This window comes from Chenopodium album, chromosome 10, assembly GCF_948465745.1.
Source record: "Chenopodium album chromosome 10, dcCheAlbu1.1, whole genome shotgun sequence".
Lineage (NCBI taxonomy): Eukaryota > Viridiplantae > Streptophyta > Magnoliopsida > Caryophyllales > Amaranthaceae > Chenopodium > Chenopodium album.
The window spans coordinates 7833824-7853466 of record NC_137843.1 but is presented as its reverse complement, the minus strand read 5'-3'; the positions used below and the strand labels follow the sequence as shown (position 1 = coordinate 7853466).

The window sequence follows — 19643 nt, the reverse complement described above, 5'->3', positions numbered from 1 at the left end:
CATATATAAAAAGAAATAATATTTAAATTATAATAATTAAAATTATAGGTATATCAATTTGATTTATGGAATTGAAGCATACATCATCGATTAATACTAGTATTACTTATTTCGCGAATTAAAAGTTAAAACTTGTTTTTCGATGAATTTTGGGCAACTAATTAATTTAATCTATCATAAATGATCATTTTAAATGACGCTCATTTCTAGCCATCTATTTATAAATGTTCAATTAAATTGATACATGCTCATTGTATTACATGTTCATTTTCATATTGGTAGATGTTCCTTTGAAATTTAATACTTGTCCATTATCGACTTATCAAAGTAAAAAATGTTCATTTATACAATATTCATAAACATGGTCATTATCAAAGTAAAAGATGTTCATTTATACAATATCCATTTTCATATCTAAACATGGTCATTAGTTTAACACTTATAATTATTTGTTATCACATTAAAGGTTACAATTTTAATACAAAATACATATTTGTTATAACACTGGTTTATAATTATTTATAAAGTGACTAAAATAGTAGTATGTTCATTTAAATTGTTTAGTTGCACGCATATGTTCATTTAGATATATAGTTATGTTCATTTTCCTAGAGAGTAAAATGTTCATTTCTACAAAATCTCATAACATATATATGTAGAATAAATGATAAATTCATCTATTTTTACATACTCTTTTTTCACAAGTGGTCACATGGTATGACTAACAACATAGAAAACACGCTGTTATAAAGAGTTTTGTATATATATAATAAAGATGCTCATTTTAAGAGACATATTTGTACATTTTAGAAGCTACGTATGTTCATTTTCAATGTCACAAGTTAAACATATACGTAGTATATATTAATATATATTCGATGGTTTGAGTTATTCGATTTCTCTCATCCTCATCTATTCTCTGATCTAGCCGCTTAGTCTGACGAAACTTCATCTCCAGCCACAGTAATTAATTAACTATTGTTGCCTCATCGTTGTCATCTTCGCCACCACAACAACAACAATTAAAAACCGTCATCGTTACAACCTTTGTGCAAATCTTCATCCCGTCCAAAATTAGGAAATTTTGGCTTAAATTTTGTTTAAATTTGTGATCATCTATTTGGGTGAACTCGATTGACGAGCATATTAATTCGATATACAACCTCTCTAAATTGCTATGGTTCCTGCTGTTGTTATTATTGTAGGGATAAGGGGTAAGTACGGTGCTACAGTGCAGCATAGTAGGTGTGAGTGAAGTGCGGTGATGCGTTGTTGAGGACGCGTTTCGTATGATCGTAGAATGGGGGTGCAAGTAGTTTTGGCAAAAATTTGTAGAAAATGATCGATTTGGGGTGAGATTTCTTGGGTTGTATACCAAGACAAGATTAAACTTATGAATTAGAAACAAGTGATAAAATTATTAAGAAACAAATGGGGAATTAATTTTGAACGATATACGTAAATATTTTTTTTTTTATCAGATTATTATATACTTATTTATAAATCAGTATCGAATTTTAAACGAAAAATTCTTCCATGTAAAATCGGTAAGTCATTTGTATTCACGTTTTTGGTTTGAACCTTGACAAAACAAGATTTAGGGCTTGTTTGGTAAATGGCTTTTCATTGGCTTTTTGACTGGCTTTTAGCTTTCGGCTTTTTCATTTGGTCAAACATCCAAAATTTGTGTTTGGTAAATGGCTTTTTCAGTTAGCTGAAAAGCTGGCTTTTAAGCCAAAATGAAAAAGCTACTTGGAGTAGCTTTTGGCTACCTAAGTTAATACTAACATCTAACAAAAAAGCCAATACAAACAGCTAGTTAAACTAGCCTGTCAAACCAGCCGACAGCTAACAGTCAATTGCCAAACAAAGCCTTAGATTTGTATACCGTTAAGAGCAAGAATATCCAATACCGATTTTGGGTGGGCATCATCAAGATTCAAGAGAGAGAAAAATGAAAAGAGAAAGAGATCAAGTCATGGTCATTAAATGAATGACATTGTTTCCACTTGTCATTAAAAGAAGAGGCTTTGACTTTTTCTTTTTCTTTTCTTTTTATTTTTTCCCTTCCTCAGGTAAAAAAAAAATTAATGAAAAATTAAGGGTAACCATTGAGATACATGATCCGAGTGACCGAGTGTGCCCATGGGGTTGGTAATGTGTGAAATTGGAAGAGATAGATATTAAAGGAAAAAAAAAAAACTTGATGATCCACCGTTAGAATGGACAAGTAATGACTATGCTCTAATAATCTAATATCCAACATAAGATTATTTTTAGTGTTAAGTGATAAGACACAAAAAATATTCGAGAGTTTATAATTTAAGTACTTTAAAGCATCACAATAATATTATTGAAACCACAAGGCACCAAAGTGAAATTATGTCAACTCTAGGGTATCCAATCAAATTATGTCGACTCTAACACGACACGACAACACAATCAAATAAGTCGATACATCGCGAACACTCAGTCGACACAAAATCAACCCGAACATGACTTGTTTGGATAAAGTAGTCAAATTATGTATTTATCTTACATTTTACATAGTTTTTGATAGATTTTATGAATGCGAAATTTACACGAGTCTAAACACGAACACGACACGACTTTTTGTCAGCTCTACTTTTTTTTCTTAATCTATAATACGTCTGATAATTTTTAACAAAAACTCTAATCCTCCTCCATCACAAAATCATCCATTAAAATTCTACTCTTAGATCAATGGGTGATAGTGACTCAGCACCCATAAGAAGTTTGTGTAACTCGTAATAATTTAATAGTTTTGTAATACTTTCTTTTATCACATTTTTCGAGGTGATTAGACTAAGAAAACGAATTAATTACGCTACGAAATTTTAACCATCGCAACTTATCACTTTTTTATTATCGATGGTAAAATTTGTGATTTAATTTATCTGTTTACCTAGTCTAATATTTTCCTTAAAATGCATGCCAAAGAAGTGTGTTGCAAGTAAACAAAAACAGAGGAAGTATAAACTAAACATTTACTATATATAAAATAAACATTTCTTTATAAAATATGAAAATATAAAATTGCAAATTTATGTTAAGCTTTTGTGACGTGTTCATATTTTCTTACAAATGTTCATTTTTTGTCAAGTGTTCAAATTTTTTTTTACTAAATGTTCAAAAGTATAGTCGTGTGCACATAATAACCGGAGGTCAAGTCACTTACAAAGAGTAGCATTTAGTTGATTCTCTCACGAAAAAAAAATTAAATAAATAAATAAAAAAAAACCATTAACATTTAGGGAAAAAAAAGAAAAACTTGACCGGGTCACACCACCTTAAGAAGAAGGAAAAGCAAACAAAGAAAATCAATCATTGCTGAATAAGGTGGTAAAAAAGCACCAAACAAATTACCTTAAAAACTCCTTCACAACAAGGGAATTCCTGATTAACAATTTCAATCTTCGGGCATAATTCACTATTTGGTAATCTCAACAAGCAACAATTTCAAAAAGACGGACTTGCTACGGTTCACTCACACTGCATCATGAACATCCATGCACCCACACACAATAATACCTCTATTAAGGTGTGCATCACAAAAATAATTGTTGAATACGAAACAGTTTGCTTACTTGCATTAAGTCAGAAAACTTATGTTAAGAAAACTTATGCTCAGACAACCTAATTTAACATTTCAATATATCACACAAGTACCACAGATTATTCAAAAAACGAAACAACACAAAATTTAGGTTTACACGACAAGCTTAAAAACATAAACTACCCATGGCAACTAGAGAAGCCAAAATCCATGGTTGCAGAGTTATTGTGACACATAACTGCAATACAAAGACAGGGCACCATAATGAAAGTCCTCAACAATTCCCAATCAACAGAGAGCCACCTACAAAGAGGAAACATTTAACTGATGAGCAGTTCTATCAGAAAAAATAATCAAGAGTCAACCTTATCACGATCCAACAATACATGTAGATTGGCAATCCTCCACAAACCAGATTCTGTAGTTGCTGCCTACACATGCATACATTCTTTTAGTCTAGTTGCTTACAGCATCATCAATTCTTTAATAAATTGCTTGAGCTGATCTTCTGTTTGTGTGATGAGACTGTCTGCTCAAACCAAATGTTACATCCCTATACTATACCTCATGAAGGTATAAGCCTCAGAAAGGGAGGGGAGGGGAGAGGGGAAAGGAGGGAAGGGAAAAAAGATATCCTGATATCCTCAACCCCAATTTCCCCATGACGCCCCTAGTGGGGTTTAATACATGGCCATGAGATCATGAAGCCAAACCTTTCTCACTACACCAAAAATTGCTTGGTATATACCATATATAAAGAGTTTAAGATACTTGCAAAGAGTAGCATCTAGTTAATTCTCTAAAATCAGATAGTCATTTTTTTTTAAAAAAAAAGGCTCAAAATTAAGATAAGAAAAACTTGACCGGGTCAGACCACCTTAAGAAAAAAAGAAAAGCAAACAAGAAAAGCAATCATTGGTGAACTAGCAATATTGAAATCTTGACTTTCTAGTCTCTAACACAATTCATGGTGGGAAAAGCAATCACAAGACACAGATTTACGAAAAAGAATGAGGTGGTAAAAAAACACCAAACAATTTACTGTAAAAACTCCTTCACGACAAGGAGATTAACAATTTCAATCTTCAAGCATAGTTTACTCTTTGGTAATCTCAACAAGCAACAATTTCAAAAAGACTGACTAGCTGCGTTTCACTCACTCACATTGCAGCATGAACATCCATGCAACCACACAAAATACCTCTACTAAGATGTGGCATCACAAAAATAATTGTTGAAAACGAAATAGCTTGCTTCCTTGCATTAAGTCAGTCTAGAATTATCCAAAGAAAACCTTGTGTTCACAACAAAAGGTTTAACAATTTAAATCGTCAGGCATAGTTCACTATTTGGTAATCTCAACAAGCAACAATTTCAAAAAACTGACTTGCTACGGTTCACTCACTCACACTGCAGCATGAAAATCCATGCACCCACACAAAATACCTCTATTAAGATGTGGCATCACAAAAATAATTGTTGAATACGAAATAGCTTGCTTACTTGCATTAAGTCAGTCTAGAATTATCCAAAGAAAACCTTGTGTCAAACCATATGCTCAGACAACCTAATGTAATTTTTCAATATGTATCACACAAGTACCACACATTTTTCAAAAACGAAACAACACAAAATCTAGGGTTTTTTTAAAATATAAAAATGAATTCAGTAACTATTCTTCACTAGCAGTTAACCAAATTCTACAATCTCGCATTCCAGAAATGACTGCAGAGATCCCAACATTTTCCTTGAACCAATATTACCAACATTTTCCTACCTTAAACCTATTTTACATAATATCACAACCACAACTACCTTTAAAAATGGATATTTTCATGAATTTGCATGCTCTGATAGTCAGAGTCTGACCAATGACCATTAATTATACCTCAACCATCTTTGAAAGGGACTCAATATATAATGCATGTTGTGCTCATTTCCATAGAGATCTCGATTTTAGGATGCTACCGAAACAGGAAGGAAAAATAAAAAGATTGGGTTGGTAATTCAACAGCAAAGAGACTTTACCATATACAAGCAACTGCCAACACCAACATACCTTGGAATGTACAGTGTTAACTCTTAATGCTGATGCACAGATAGGACACATGTCTAGCATTGTATATATTTTGATGGTGGTGGCGATATTATGTCAAATTGGTTCAAAATAGGAAATTGTTAGGATCTCTGCAACCATGTCTAACATTGACAAACCACCAAGGTTTCTTCTAATATACAATTTTATGATGAATTATCAGATATTCAGTCAACCACTTTTAAGCAAGCACAAACTGGACTTCACACAAAGGACTCCACACTATCTTACAGAAATACAAAAGGCTAATCTGATGATCAAGTTTTCATCTATTCTATGACTTATATCTTAACGTTAAGTGGTACTAGACTTCCTCTGTACAAAAAAGGACTATAGAAAATAGTAATACTTGAGGTAAGCAGTCTTTTAATCCACCTTGTGGGCTACTGTAATAGGCAGCTAATAAAATCTAAACTTGAATACAATATTCACAAAGTAGTGATAGGTGTTGTATGAGTAAGATTGCCTAAATAAAAAAGAATCTATTAGCTCTGAAATAGTATTAAAACAGAAAGCACTTGACAGCAATGAGACAAACTGAAAACTGGTCTGGACTGTAGAACCTTCCTCAATAATAGTACAGAAGTTGGCCAAGCACAGCATGCCATTTCAAAGCGAAGCATGTCCTGCAATGGAGAACAACAAATGCACAACCTTCAACCTATCTTTGCTTAAAATGAGCAGCCATGTATGAAGGAATTCTCAAAGACCTACAACTCGATAATTTATTCATTGATTTCATTCACCATTACTATAAATAATTACCTGCTATGCTGCTCGGTAGCATATTAATTTAATCAATTCTTCATCACACTTTCCCATTTCTTTAAGCCTGAACACATACAAAAAACATAAGCTAACAATATGCACGAGACAAAAATAAATAATAATAAAAATTATATCAAAAATCACATATATAGTCACTTACAACTTAGCCCATTGATATACACCATCCAACAATTTCTCATAGATGTTTGGGAATATGTTTCTCGACTCCCACAACATCCTCCTTTTGAAGAAAAAGTAAATATTTCATAATCGAAAGTTGAAATAAGGTGTTTTGTACATTAAAAAAAATTACTTAATGTACCTCAGATTGTAAAGTTTTGTACTCAATGTCGAAATAATGAGTATAAACAGATGTAAAATATCGAATAATATCTGACTCTCGCATGTAAGGCTTTACACGAATCCACCCTTTACGTCACAGTTGGAATTCATCATCTACAGCAGAATTTAGATCTGGGTACCCTTTCTTCCATATTTCTTTGAAAATTCCATGTGGAATTTTTGTCGACTAATTTGTAATTCGTTTTTTTTTACTATCTTCCTATTGAGGCTTTTATACATTATATGTCGAAATGATCTTAACTTCAACAGAGGCCGTAACTTGTAAATGAAATCAATCCGATCTTAATGTGTCCAAAAGAGTAAATGGTCGATTAAAAACCAAGTCGGAACACGTAATCTACAAAAAAAAGTATGAAAAATAAAATTATTATAAATTCAAATAAAAAGAAAAATAAAAACCAAATACTTACAACCTTTCTCGAGTTAAAGAATTAAATAAAAAATTTACTTCAGGAGAAAGCCAGCTTGGATATGTCTTTAGACCAAAAAGTGGTCGATAGTTCTCATCATCTTATCCAATTCATTCAAATCATCATGAGAATTTGCTTTTGTATCCATTGATAAGAGAATTTTTCAATCTTCAGCGGAGAGATGGCCACAACTCTTTCCACTCAAATACACAAGTTGCAACCCGGCAATCACATCACTAAAATTTGAAAATCATAAAATAAAAATGCAGATTATTGATCTCATAATTTTTAATCAAAAAAGAGAATAAAAACATATAAACACATACCCAAAAACTTTCTTGAAATCAAGATTAATCACATTCCACCATTCATTAATGACCTTTTTATCATCATCGCCCCAACATCCAATATAAACAAGATTCCTACTTTCACTAAAAGTTTTAAACTTTAATGAAAAATAGCAATCAATCGTATTCACTGAATCAGTTATGAGAAATGATGAGTAATTTCCTTTGATAGTATCTTTGGTAATATCAAAAATAGTTAATAGGTAGACATTGTTTGAACTCCATGGTAGCAAATTCAAATGTTACGCTGTTGGTGCTCATTGCATCGAATAAGAGAATTAGGTATTTCAATTCCAATCCCCTTCATCCGTTATCTAGAATGGACACCGTCAAGGCCTTTCCTATCAATAAAAAAAATACAAAGAAACTGATGTCTGTAAAATTCTGTTGAAAGCTGTCATAAAAAAAGAATAAAAGATAAAGATATGAACATGAACTCTTTTACAGAGACATCTATTTAAAAACGATATTATCTTGATCATTTGAATAGATTCAGAAGGTGATTTGATCGACTTTGTTATGAAGGAATCAACAAAGTTGATCTTTGCCAATCACCTTCTGAATCTACTCAAATGATCAAGATAATATTTTTTTTTAAATAGATGTCTCCGTAAAAGGATTCATGTTCATATCTTTATCTTTTATTTATTCTTTTTTTATGACAGCTTTCAATAAAATTTTACAAAACTGGAAGTATCAGTTTCTTCGGATTTTTTTTATTGATAGGGAAGACCTTAACGGTGTTTATTCGATGAAGGGGATTGGAATTGAAACACCCAATTCTTTTATTCGATGCAATGAGCACAAACAGCGTAACATTCGAAATTTGCTATCATGGAGTTTTAAGCAATGTCTACCTATTAACTATTTTTAATATTACCAAAGTTACTATCAAAGGAACTTACTCATCAATTCTCATAACCGATTCAGTAAACACAATTGATTGCTATTTTTCACTGAAATTTAAAACTTTTAGTGAAAGTAGGAATCTCGATGATATTGGATGTTAGGGCGATGATGATAAAAAGGTCATTGATGAATGGTGGAATGTTATTAATCTTGATTTCAAAAAAGTTTTAAGATATGTGTTTCTATGTTTTTATTCCTTTTTTAATTAAAAATTATAAGATCAATAATCTGCATTTTAATTTTATGATTTTAAAATTTTAGTAATGTGATTGCCGGATTGCAACTTGTGTATTTGAGTGGAAAAGGTTGTTGCCTTCTCTCCGAATCTCTTTTCGTAACTAAAGATATCTGTTGAAAAATTCTCTTATCAATGGATACAAAAGCAAATTCTCATGATTTGGATAAATTGGATAAGATGATGAGAACCATAATGTGTTCGACCACTTTTTAGTCTAAAGACACATCCAAACTGGATTTCTCCTGAAGTAAACCATTTATTCAACACTTTAACTCGAGAAAGGTTGTAAGTATTTAGTTTTTATTTTTCTTTTGATTTGGATTTATAATAATTTTACCTCTAATCTTATTTTTCATACTTTTTTATAGATTATGTATTCCGACCTGGTTTTTAATCGGTCATTTACTCTTCTGAACACCTCAAGATCGGATTGATTTCATTCACAAGTTACGACATCAACTGAAGTTAAGATTATTTCGACATATCCAATTGTATTAACTTTCTAGCTCTTGTGTACCATGAAAATCTGAACTTGGATCTTCTTTTAACTTCTCCAAATGGTAATCACTGCATTCAAAATTACAAATAAGTTCCCAAAAGAGCTAGAAAGTTAATTCAAATAATATAATAGCATTCAACAATTATATGGAACATAGAAATAGATTGATAAACTTGTAATAACCATAGCAGTTACAAAAATTAGAAATCACTATTGCATGTAAGTGCAAAATAAAATAAAAGGGACAAAATAAAGATTCTTACCCTAAGAGAATGCTATACAATATACCATCATATTTCAAGGTTAGGATACCAGCTATACCAAACTGACACGGTGACACCAATGGGCACACTTATGCAACAAAAGCAATCTCATAAATTTGACCAGCAGGATTATAGAAGCCAGTGACATATATCGCTTTTCAGCTACCCGTGAGAAGACAAACAAAGAAATAAAATGAAGGCATGTAAATGAAGTGTCAATTGTTTGGTCTCATAAAGGTATAGACGCAGGCACGCAGCAATCAAGGGATACCTAAAAGATCATCCATTCACTAAAGACCACTTGGATTTTTTAAAAAAAAAAAAAAAAAAAAAAAAAAAAAAAAAAAAAAAAAAAAAAAAAACACTGATCTACTTCTCACTAATATGGATAGAACTATCTAATCTCGATAACAATCCCTCAACAATACCTGTTGACAATCCAACTTCCAAGCAAGAAAAAAGAGGAGATAAAGAAGTTCTACTATGTCCTAATATTGTCATGTGGATAATGGCCACATAAAAGCCAAATATAAAAAGCTAAAGGGTCTGAAAGTTCAATCTTAATTCTTCCACTGAAAGAATGAGAGGAGAACAACAAGGAGACATTAGACTATGATCAAGCCATGAGAATATCAGTCTCTTTTTACAGATGAATAGGTTTGGCCATATGAGATCTATTCTTTCTCAGAGGAAAAGGAGAATGGGACAATTTCAAAAGTAGAAAAGGAAACAACGTCAAATAAGTTTTCTTTGACAAAAAAAATATGGAACTTCAACAGAAGATTAGCAACTCCACAGCTGGAGCACATAACAGGTCGCGAAGAGGAGAAAGAGTCTCATGTGCAGCAGCTCCTCTTCAATCAACTCAGCTTTATGAGATAAAAGAAAGAGTACAGCAACTACAAATCCCAAACCAGGACCCTGAATTACTAAGGGAACAGAAGCTCCTATATCAGGAGCAACCTTCCAACAATATATCCATCACGTTGGCAGGTTGAAGTTACCATAGGAAAAAAGAGGAAATGAGTGAAGCCAAGCTATTCAGGACAAAATGGAATAGAAGTAAATCAAACTGCAAGAACAGCTCAATCACAGGCTACTCACAGCTATGATAAATACTTTATCGGATCCAAGAACTGGGATTCTAATTTAGAAATTGCTAAACTAGTAGTGATAAGCATAGAGTTCCAAAGGGCTTCAAATTTTCAAAAGGGAGATTGTGTTGTCCAGGTTAGTTTTTTATGGGATGTATTCTTCTTTTATCTTCCAAAAAGCTCTTCACCCTCTCCAAAGAAAGGAATCAATTTAGTCAGGGCCAAAAACTACAACAGGAGATAATGACTCAAGTACCCAAATTTTCTTCCTAAAATAATTTTGACATTCACTCTTGAATAAGACGGGTGTACAATAAATTTTTGTAAGGCGGGTTTAAAGGGCTTGTTGTGATTGACTGAACTGAGCTGAACTTAACTTATTGGAGCTGAGCTGAATTGAATATTTTATGAGGGAAGGAAATTAAGATAAGAACTTAACTGGATTTATTGGAACTGAACTAAACTAAAAATTAGCCAAAGAGAACAGGCCCAAAGTTACCCTAAAACATATCAAAACTTACCCTTGATAAAGAAAGCAACTTTTCTTATTTTTAGGTCCTGCCTGGATTCCTTGAAATGATTAAGGCATTAAAATCTAATGGGGCAAAAATTATCAGAGGATCTATTATGGGGTAAAAATTCATTTTCCAGAAGTTTGGCATTAATAATGGAGTAAAGGTTTTCTCCATTGCCAGCAGTAACTTGAATGAGCCATAATAAGTTCATCAGAAATGGATTATACTAATTTTGGTAGGACTTGGCTTTGGTGGAAGGGAGGTGGTGGGAGTTAAAAGGCTTGAAGACGGGTTGGTATAGAGAGAGAGAGAGAGAGAGAGAGAGAGAGAGAGAGGTGGAATTTAGGGAGTAAATGTTGAGGGGGAAAATATTTCACTAGGGGGGCCATGGGTAACTTTTACCCCTCTTTTTAGGGGAATACATTACTCTATTAAAATTTACTCACAATCCAAGCAAATAAAAATGCCAGAATTTCTTACTCCCTTAACTTTTCCTACCTCTTTACTGCCAATCCAGGCAACACCTTAGGGTTAACCCGCCTTACAATCTTTGTTGTACACCCAGTCACCCACCTAACCCAACAACTACTTTTTTCTGATAGTTCAAGCACACAGATTCACAATTCATAACAATCCAAATGAGAAATTAATATCTAATATCTTATTATAGATGAGCAGTGATCTTTCATGCATATTAGTATATACTTTATATGATCCATCAGAGAAATCTTACCATAGGATCTACATTTCATCAAAGCACAAGATGGATTAACAGGATCAACGTTTCATGAAAACACAAGATGGTTCAAGAAGCTATTAGTTAAAAGAGCGGAGAAGCATTCAAGATGGAAGTACAAGTTAGAGAAATGCATAACATAGATACAGAGCGCAAATCATTGAAAGAAAACGGTAAAAAGCTTGCCGCTTAAAAAACTTGTCGCATGGCTGCATGTATATGAATTCCACATAAATAACTGTAAAAAGATTTATTGCACAAGCAATTAACCAAAAATGTTTTCACAATAATTGTAGAGACATCTAACAATAATGTCAACACCATAACAGATTAACTCCAGAGACAAAATTCCCATAATCAGTTTTTTAAATCAAATGATAGCAACAAATAGGAATGGCAATAGATGTTGCATTTCTTAATTTTTAGTTTGTCTAAATTCAAAGTTGTTAATAGTTCAAATTTCTAATTACACACTAACAACACTTAATACAAAAAAAAATCAGATTTAACATCAATTCCAACTTTGTCTTTCTTCTTCAATAATCCCTGCAGCATTCTTCATAAAAAAAAATGAGTAATATTTCATATAATTTACTTATTAGATAAGACAATCAACAATATATAACATTTGATTAGGATTATAACTAATTAAGTAATTATACACCTGGATACATCAATCTACAAGGAGTAATTATTTATCAGGTTTGGGAGTTTTCCAGCCCATTTCAAAATCAAACAGCAATAACTTAGATAAAGAATCAGAAACCAACATTTAAAACTGCAACTTAGCAAATATTTAATCCATATATTTCACATCAACCATCAAATTCCAAAATACAACCAAATAAACAAATTTACACAAAGGTTGGACATAGATGACTGGAATATGCATCATATTCAATACCAATTAGGCCTGTTCACGGATCGGATATCCGATTCATCGGATACCAGAAATTGAAATCCGAATCTGATCAAAAAAATTCGGATATCCGATATCCAAAATTCGGATATTTCGGCTATCCATTATCCAATATTATTAAAAACTCAAAATTGATTATGGCTGTAATCCTTTAGCCTGTAATCCTGAATCTTGTTATTCTTGTATGGAAATAGCCCACACATTGCAGCATTATAAACATGAACAATAAAACATCCCTAAAATTGCTCGAATCTAACATTTCATGTAAAGTGTAAACTAATTCAAGAAAAGAAGAAACAAAAAATAAGCACGAAATTCAGAAAATAAGCAATAAAATTTATGGTCAGGGAAGGGAAACTATCAACCTAGCAAATCTAAGATGACAAATAAACTAGTAGAAACAATAATTTGATAGAAAAAATCAGATACAAAATCGAAATTCCCAACAAACCTATCCTTGAAACCAGCATTTTGCAATACAACTTTTAAAAGAGAAATAAACTCCAAAGTCCGAAACAAGAGAATTGACATCAGTAATATCAACTCAAAAATATCATCACTAAACAGATTTGAATATTGAAACCATACAAAATCGATATAAACGTAATTCCCAACAAATACTAGTAAAAAAATCAAATAAAAAAACGAAATTAACACAAATACTCGAAGGAGATTTGGGCGTAGAAGGAGAAGAGATCTGGGCGTACCTCTTGTGAAGGAGATCTGGGCGTAACGGTGGCCACCGGCGGGTGAGCGGTGGCTATGAAAAGTGGGGTGGCGGCTCAGCGTAGAGAGAGAAGGGGAGGAATTTAGGGTTTTTACTTTAGTGAGAGATCGAAAGTGGGTAAGGTCCTCTTCTCATACGTTTATTATCAATTCAGTTGAGTTCAGCTTATTTCAACTCAATTCAGTTCAACTCCTAATTTCCTTCTCTTATAAAATATTCAGTTCAGATTTCAGCCCACTTCAATTCAGTTCAGTTGAGTTCAGTGTATGAGAACAGACCCTAAGTGTGAGTGTGACTGATAATTAAATTTGTCTTACGAATATTCTTTTTCTTTTTTTTTTAAATATATCTAATTTCAATATTTAACCTTTAAATTATCGGTTCGGATATTCGATATTTTTCGAATATCGAATATCTGAAAATTTAAAAATCAATATCCGAAATTGTATCCGATATCTGATTTTTTGGTTCGGATATCCGATCCGAAAAGAAAACTCGGATCGGATATCCTAAAATTCGGATCGATTATGGATCGGATTTTTGGATTCTCGGATAGTTTTGCATAGGCTTAATATCAATCATAGATTTAATCACAGACATCCATTAATGGAACTAATTTTCGTTCAATTTCATAAAATCGCACAAGTTAAACTATTTTTCGTTCAATTTCATAAATTACGCCTCAAATTAGGCCTGATCACGGATCGGATATCCGATCCGAAAGTGGATTTCGGATCGGATATCCGATCCGAAAGTGGATTTCGGATCGGATATCCGGATCTGAAAATACAGATATTTGATACCCATATCCGATCCGAAAAATTTCGGATATGCGAATTTTCGAATCGGATAATTACAGTCATTTCTTGAAAACCCCAGGAATCCATTCCCAAATTACATAGAATAGCTTAAATGCTCAATCAACCATACAAACAACAAATTTCAACATTCAAGATCAAAAACTGATCAAATCAACCCAATTTAGTTCAATTCCTAGATTCGAATTTGACCCAAATTTGTAAGATCCCAAAACCTTAATCCCAAATTTTCACAAATAAAATCCAATTTCAACTAATCAACTGACAAATAATTAAGAACAACATCAAAAAATTTAGAAAGAGAAAGAAGAGTTACAAATTCCCGGACGACGAGAGTAAGCCCTTGACCCAAAAAGATAAAATTAAGCCCAATTCAGTTCAATAAGTTGATTTCGCTCAATTGCTTGGGCAAAATTATAAAGAGTGCTCGTTTCTTTATTCCTCAATATTCAGCAGAGTAGCAATACTCTTAGACTCCCCTATCTCTTGACATTTTTCAGTTTCGTTGTCAAGATCTTTTTGCTTACCTATTTCCTTACATTCTTTAGTCCCATTGACAATTTTAAGGAGCTAATGTAGGCAGCCTCCATTGGATCAAGTAGTAATTATCATATTTAAAATCAGATACTTTAATTTCCCTTCTCAAATTATCAAAAATAAGTTCACAGCCAAACCCTAGAAGGTATCAAATAATATACACTTTATGTAAGTGGTTAAGGATAGGGAGACTGAGATGGAGTAATCTCGTGAGCAGGGTGCATAGCTTCCATAAGAGTTCCATAAGACAAAAGAATTTATTGGTAATAAACATATACATTCACACACCTACGTCCAAATTCAAGCAATCAGAGGGGAGGATGGAAAAGATCGTCCGACCACCTGTAAGTTCGTGCCTTGTCCGGTTCGCCTGATTTCATTAGTGGACTATGAATGATAGTCAGGCGGACGGTGCGGGCCGAATAGCTTTTGGGAAGTTTTCTTCCGTATTTTCCTGGAAAAATGGTTCAAGTTCCAAGGTAGGCGTTAACTTTGACGGATAATTATGACGCCCGTTCGATGAATTCCCGTCTTTAATGACGGAGCAGTTTTTTAGTCGTTTGTCTTCTAGGTTAAAGTTTTCGAAAGTTTAACTGTTTGGACTTCTTAGGCGGGAATGGTGATTTTACCATCTTGCCCTCATAAATTTTTGCCTATAAATAGCAAGGGTTTGACTTTATTTTGTTACTTTGGATTTTTTAACTTTCTAGAGAGAAGTCAGGGTTTTTTGAGAGAGAATGTTACTTTTCTTCATATCTTTAAGAGCGCAACTGTGCATTTGGAATTTTCCGGTCAAGGGTTTGAGTTTTCAGGTCAATCTTCATCCAAGATCTTCGAAGTCTTCAAGTTTGAGGTAACCGAATACTTTCCTTTTCCTCTTTCCTTTTACCTTTTTATACTTGTTTTATTTTCAAACACACACTGGCTCAGCACTCGGCCTCGTTTGTTTCTCCTCATGAGGTCGGTTGTTTGCCTGAGACTGAGGTATCAAGAGTGGACGGGGACAAGTCCTCGTCTTTATGGAGTGGGTCCATTTCTAGTGCGTAACAACTCACCCCCACCTATTCTTCTATATCCCATGCAGTCGAACATGACACGAGGCAGACGTACGATCGATATGTTGCTCGGAATCCGGACGGCAACACACTACAGCCTCTAGCCTCCCATGATCCGAATAACACGGACGAGGAGACCTCTAACACAAACACAAACACATGTACCACTGCCGATGGTAGTGCATGTACAATGATCGAGGTGACCACTTCTTTTGAGGAGAGCCAAAATCAACAAGGCACTTCTACGTCTGGGCGAAACCCGGATGCACATCAGCTAAACACTTTTTCTTCTGGGTAAGCGTCCGGGCGAAACTCGGATCAACCCCCAGCACAACATACCATCTTGGACATAAGGGCGTCCGAGCTATCTTCTTCTGAGAGGCCTCGTTTTTCATCTTGATCGGGAGTTGTTCTATTTGCCCAAAATCAGCCACTTCCTCGTGTGGCATCCGAACGAAATTAACCACCACCCCCTCTCAACATTCCGGGTCGGGCAGGCTTTGAACTAGCATTCACATTGTTGAGCCGAACGACCGCCCCCATAACGTTCCATCCGGAAGTCACAGGACTGAGGGTGGAAAAAGAAAGACCAGGGCAAGTCCCCCTTAGTGCTTGAAGGAATAGTGGTGGCCGAGCCACGACAGGGCTCGGTCAGAGGAAGCTCGGCCCTCCGACCGAGCCGGCTGAGCTGGAAAGAGCTTTGTCCGCTGACTTTGGTTCGGTGAGGGCACCCGAACCACAACCGGCCGAACAAGGAGATTAAAACCCTAACGTCGCGGTTGCGGAGGATGAGAATGACTTTGACAACCCGTACAGCTGTGAAATGGGGGAAACAACCCTGGATTTCCTCAAAGATCCTTTCTCGAAAAGAATCGAATTTAAAAGACCCTTTCTAACAAATTTCCCTTTTTCAAAAACTATAAAAAACAAAATAAAGGCCAAACAACAGGACATCAATTCTTGTGGCTGCCTAATACTCTACAATATTCGGACTTGATGATATCAATGATGATCTAGTATAAATTCATAGTGACATAGTGAGACAACTTAATTCAGAGGGATGAAATTTCACAAAGTACTTGATCTGGTGATAGAAAAATACAGTATATTTACTAACTACGGAGTACGCACTTCGTTTGTATAACTAGATTTTCTAGATTTGGACACAACATTCATGACTTCTTCATGAACCTCATGGTAGACATGAACAAAAAACGATGAGAATTTCACACACATCACAAATTCACAACTACAATATAATGTTTCTGTCCCTATGACAGAGATACAATTCATACAATCATATCAGTCTATCAATACACTAGCTGGTTAGCTGGTATTATACATATTCCCATCTTCCCAAAGAAAACAAAACCAAAGATAGCAAGTACTCATGAGGCCATGACCAATTGACCAGTTCCTAGGGCACAAATAGGTCCATATTTTCCGGTCCATGATTTTCATAGCGCACGAAAGCTATCTGATTTATCGAGTCTAGCTGTACCAGAACTTGATGATTCGCCCATTGCATCTGGAGAAGCTGCAACTGGAAATGACTCCCGCTTCAGAGACGTTGGTATCCCAGATATTTCCTGGAGAATAGAAACTTGCAATAAATCACATGTATTCCATGATAAGATAATTCTACTTCTAAAATTTTATTCAAAAATTGGAAGGCATGCTTGCTTATGAACAGTTGAGCACTTAATTATAAACTGATTTAACTTCTCCAAGTAATCAACAGTTTCACACTTCCACTACCTGTATCCTTGTCATCGACATCATAACGATACAATTATACATAGAGAATCATGATTCCACAAAAGGAAACTAGTATTTGGTAAAAATACCGCAAAACAAACAGTTCTTGTAACAATATAAGCCAGTTTCAATAAGACTTGAGCATCAACTGGAATTGGAATTCAGTTTTGTGTAGATACATCAAGACAAAAAAGCTGCTAACTGTGATCTAATCCAATTTCTTAATTACTCGAACTCTTCCTTTCATCTAAATACCAGTGCAAAGTACTTAAAATTCCAACTTGCGCATGTATAGCTTGACACTCCTTTTAAACCAAAAAAAAATGCAAATTTCATACAGAGAACAAACAACATTATTCTAGCAGTCGAGTTCAAGTGATATAGGTCAATAGTTCATGTAAGATTAGCATCTTTGACATGATTTGACAACATTGCATACTTATTTGTTCAGAATCAAAACCTAAATGGCATAGCAACAACCTTCCCCCAATTATTTCACTAAATGCTCGATTTGGAATAATATCGAAACAAGAATGGAGCAAAAAATAGTTTTACATTACATCTGCCTTGAAGCCAAGGATTACTTCCTCTGAACTAAAGATAGCGCATTATTTACGAGTTTTAGTAATCCTTTTTTTCCAGTGATTTTGTTTATGGTTGATAAGAATGATAATCTGTCTCTCTCTAATGAGTCATACCACAAAATTCATGGCATAAATTTTCATCTAAAAGACTATTAGAATCAATCACACAAATCTGCAAGCAACAATGAAACTAGGAAAGACGTCAATTAGCTTAGTTGGTTAAAGTCGTAAAGAGCGTAGTCAGAATCAATCAACCCGTCTACGTCATTGCTCTTTGTGGCACCTTTGACACCAAAATACGGAGTAAAAACAACAAAACAAAGATTAATCATCCGATAAATTACCTTCATAAGATGCATTCTCAAATCACCGGGACGAACACGATTGCCAATACAGGCCGCTACAAATTTGGAGTAATTGAACAAAACATCTGCAGCAGCTTGTTTTCTCTCTTCTGTCTGCAAATTACCCAAAAATTAAAAATTGAAATTGAAATCAATTCGATTATTACTAAAACAATTGCAATTAAACAAGCGAATAAATAATTTAGCTCATAAAATGAATTATGAGAGTGACTAGATTGATTACAGAGCAGAGTTAGGGTTTTGATTTTGAAGGAAATTTCAGAAGAACTGGGAAATATACAGTATTATAATTTGCGATGAAGTTGAATTGCAAAATAAATAAATTAATTAATAAATAGGAAAATTAAAGATTGGAGTACTGAACCTCGTAATCTTCTTTCATCTTGAGATTGAATATTTCTTCTTACTCTAATGTCTCGTTCTGTCTTTGATTTATTTTTCCCTTGTGATCTTTCTTTTATTTTCAAGTGGTTTACTTTTTCTGTCTTTGATTTATTTTTCCCTTGTAATCAATACGGTAAGGTGAAGAGCTTTGCCGACCAAAACCTCTCGCGGGTTTTTCCGACATAAGGTAACGGGTTAGACACTTTAAAAGTAGGGATAGACACTTTGAATCTCACCATAAAGTGTCTCTAGTCGAATTTAATGTCACAACTGCTTTGTTGTAAGGTGTAAACTTTTTTACTAAACCTCAACAAAATACTAATATATTTGTTTAATAACGATTATGCACAATTATTTACCCATGCAAATCACATACCCATTTAGAATCTTCTTCTTGTTCTTCGCCTTGAATGCCTTAATCCCATTAGTGGAGTCTGCTACATGGACCAACATGAGGACTTTCCGGGAGGTCACCCATCCTAGTACTATTCTCAATCATTGTCCCTCATGCCAAGCGATGTAACAAAGTTTTATATTGGCTATCACTGGCCTATCGTAACTCTCCTCTTTTATCCAGGCTTGGGACTGACAGCTAAAAACCCATTGGTGGAGTTATACCCATTTAGAATACTCGGCTATAAAAAAAAATTGCGTTCTATAATAACCTGCAAATGAATTAAGG

At 33.9% G+C, this 19643-nt stretch overlaps 1 protein-coding gene and 1 long non-coding RNA gene across 3 annotated transcripts; both read right to left on the bottom strand.

Moving 5' to 3' along the window:
- Positions 1-3607: 3607 nt before the first annotated feature.
- LOC145563372 (uncharacterized) lies at positions 3608-8038 on the bottom strand. Of its 2 annotated transcripts, XR_014094533.1 has the most exons (5): positions 7252-8038; positions 6763-7140; positions 6601-6681; positions 6438-6504; positions 3608-6298 (listed from the first exon to the last, which is right to left on the bottom strand). It is a non-coding gene; the product is annotated as an uncharacterized LOC145563372 (long non-coding RNA). The 2 variants fall into 2 exon arrangements; XR_014094532.1 differs by having other exon boundaries at positions 6763-8038.
- A 9036-nt stretch (positions 8039-17074) lies between these two features.
- LOC145563371 (uncharacterized) lies at positions 17075-19085 on the bottom strand. Its single transcript, XM_081623817.1, has 3 exons — positions 18942-19085; positions 18557-18670; positions 17075-17459 (listed from the first exon to the last, which is right to left on the bottom strand). The coding sequence occupies exons 1-3, from the start codon at positions 18957-18959 to the stop codon at positions 17328-17330; spliced, it is 264 nt and encodes an 87-aa protein (XP_081479943.1). The 5' UTR covers positions 18960-19085; the 3' UTR covers positions 17075-17327.
- Between the last annotated feature and the right edge of the window lie 558 nt (positions 19086-19643).

Excerpts from the sequence above, each read along its gene's own strand:
- LOC145563371 (XM_081623817.1), bottom strand. Across the intron at positions 17,460-18,556 it reads TGAGAATGCATCTTATGAAG|GAAATATCTGGGATACCAAC; the intron begins GTAATTTATCGG and ends TCTATTCTCCAG.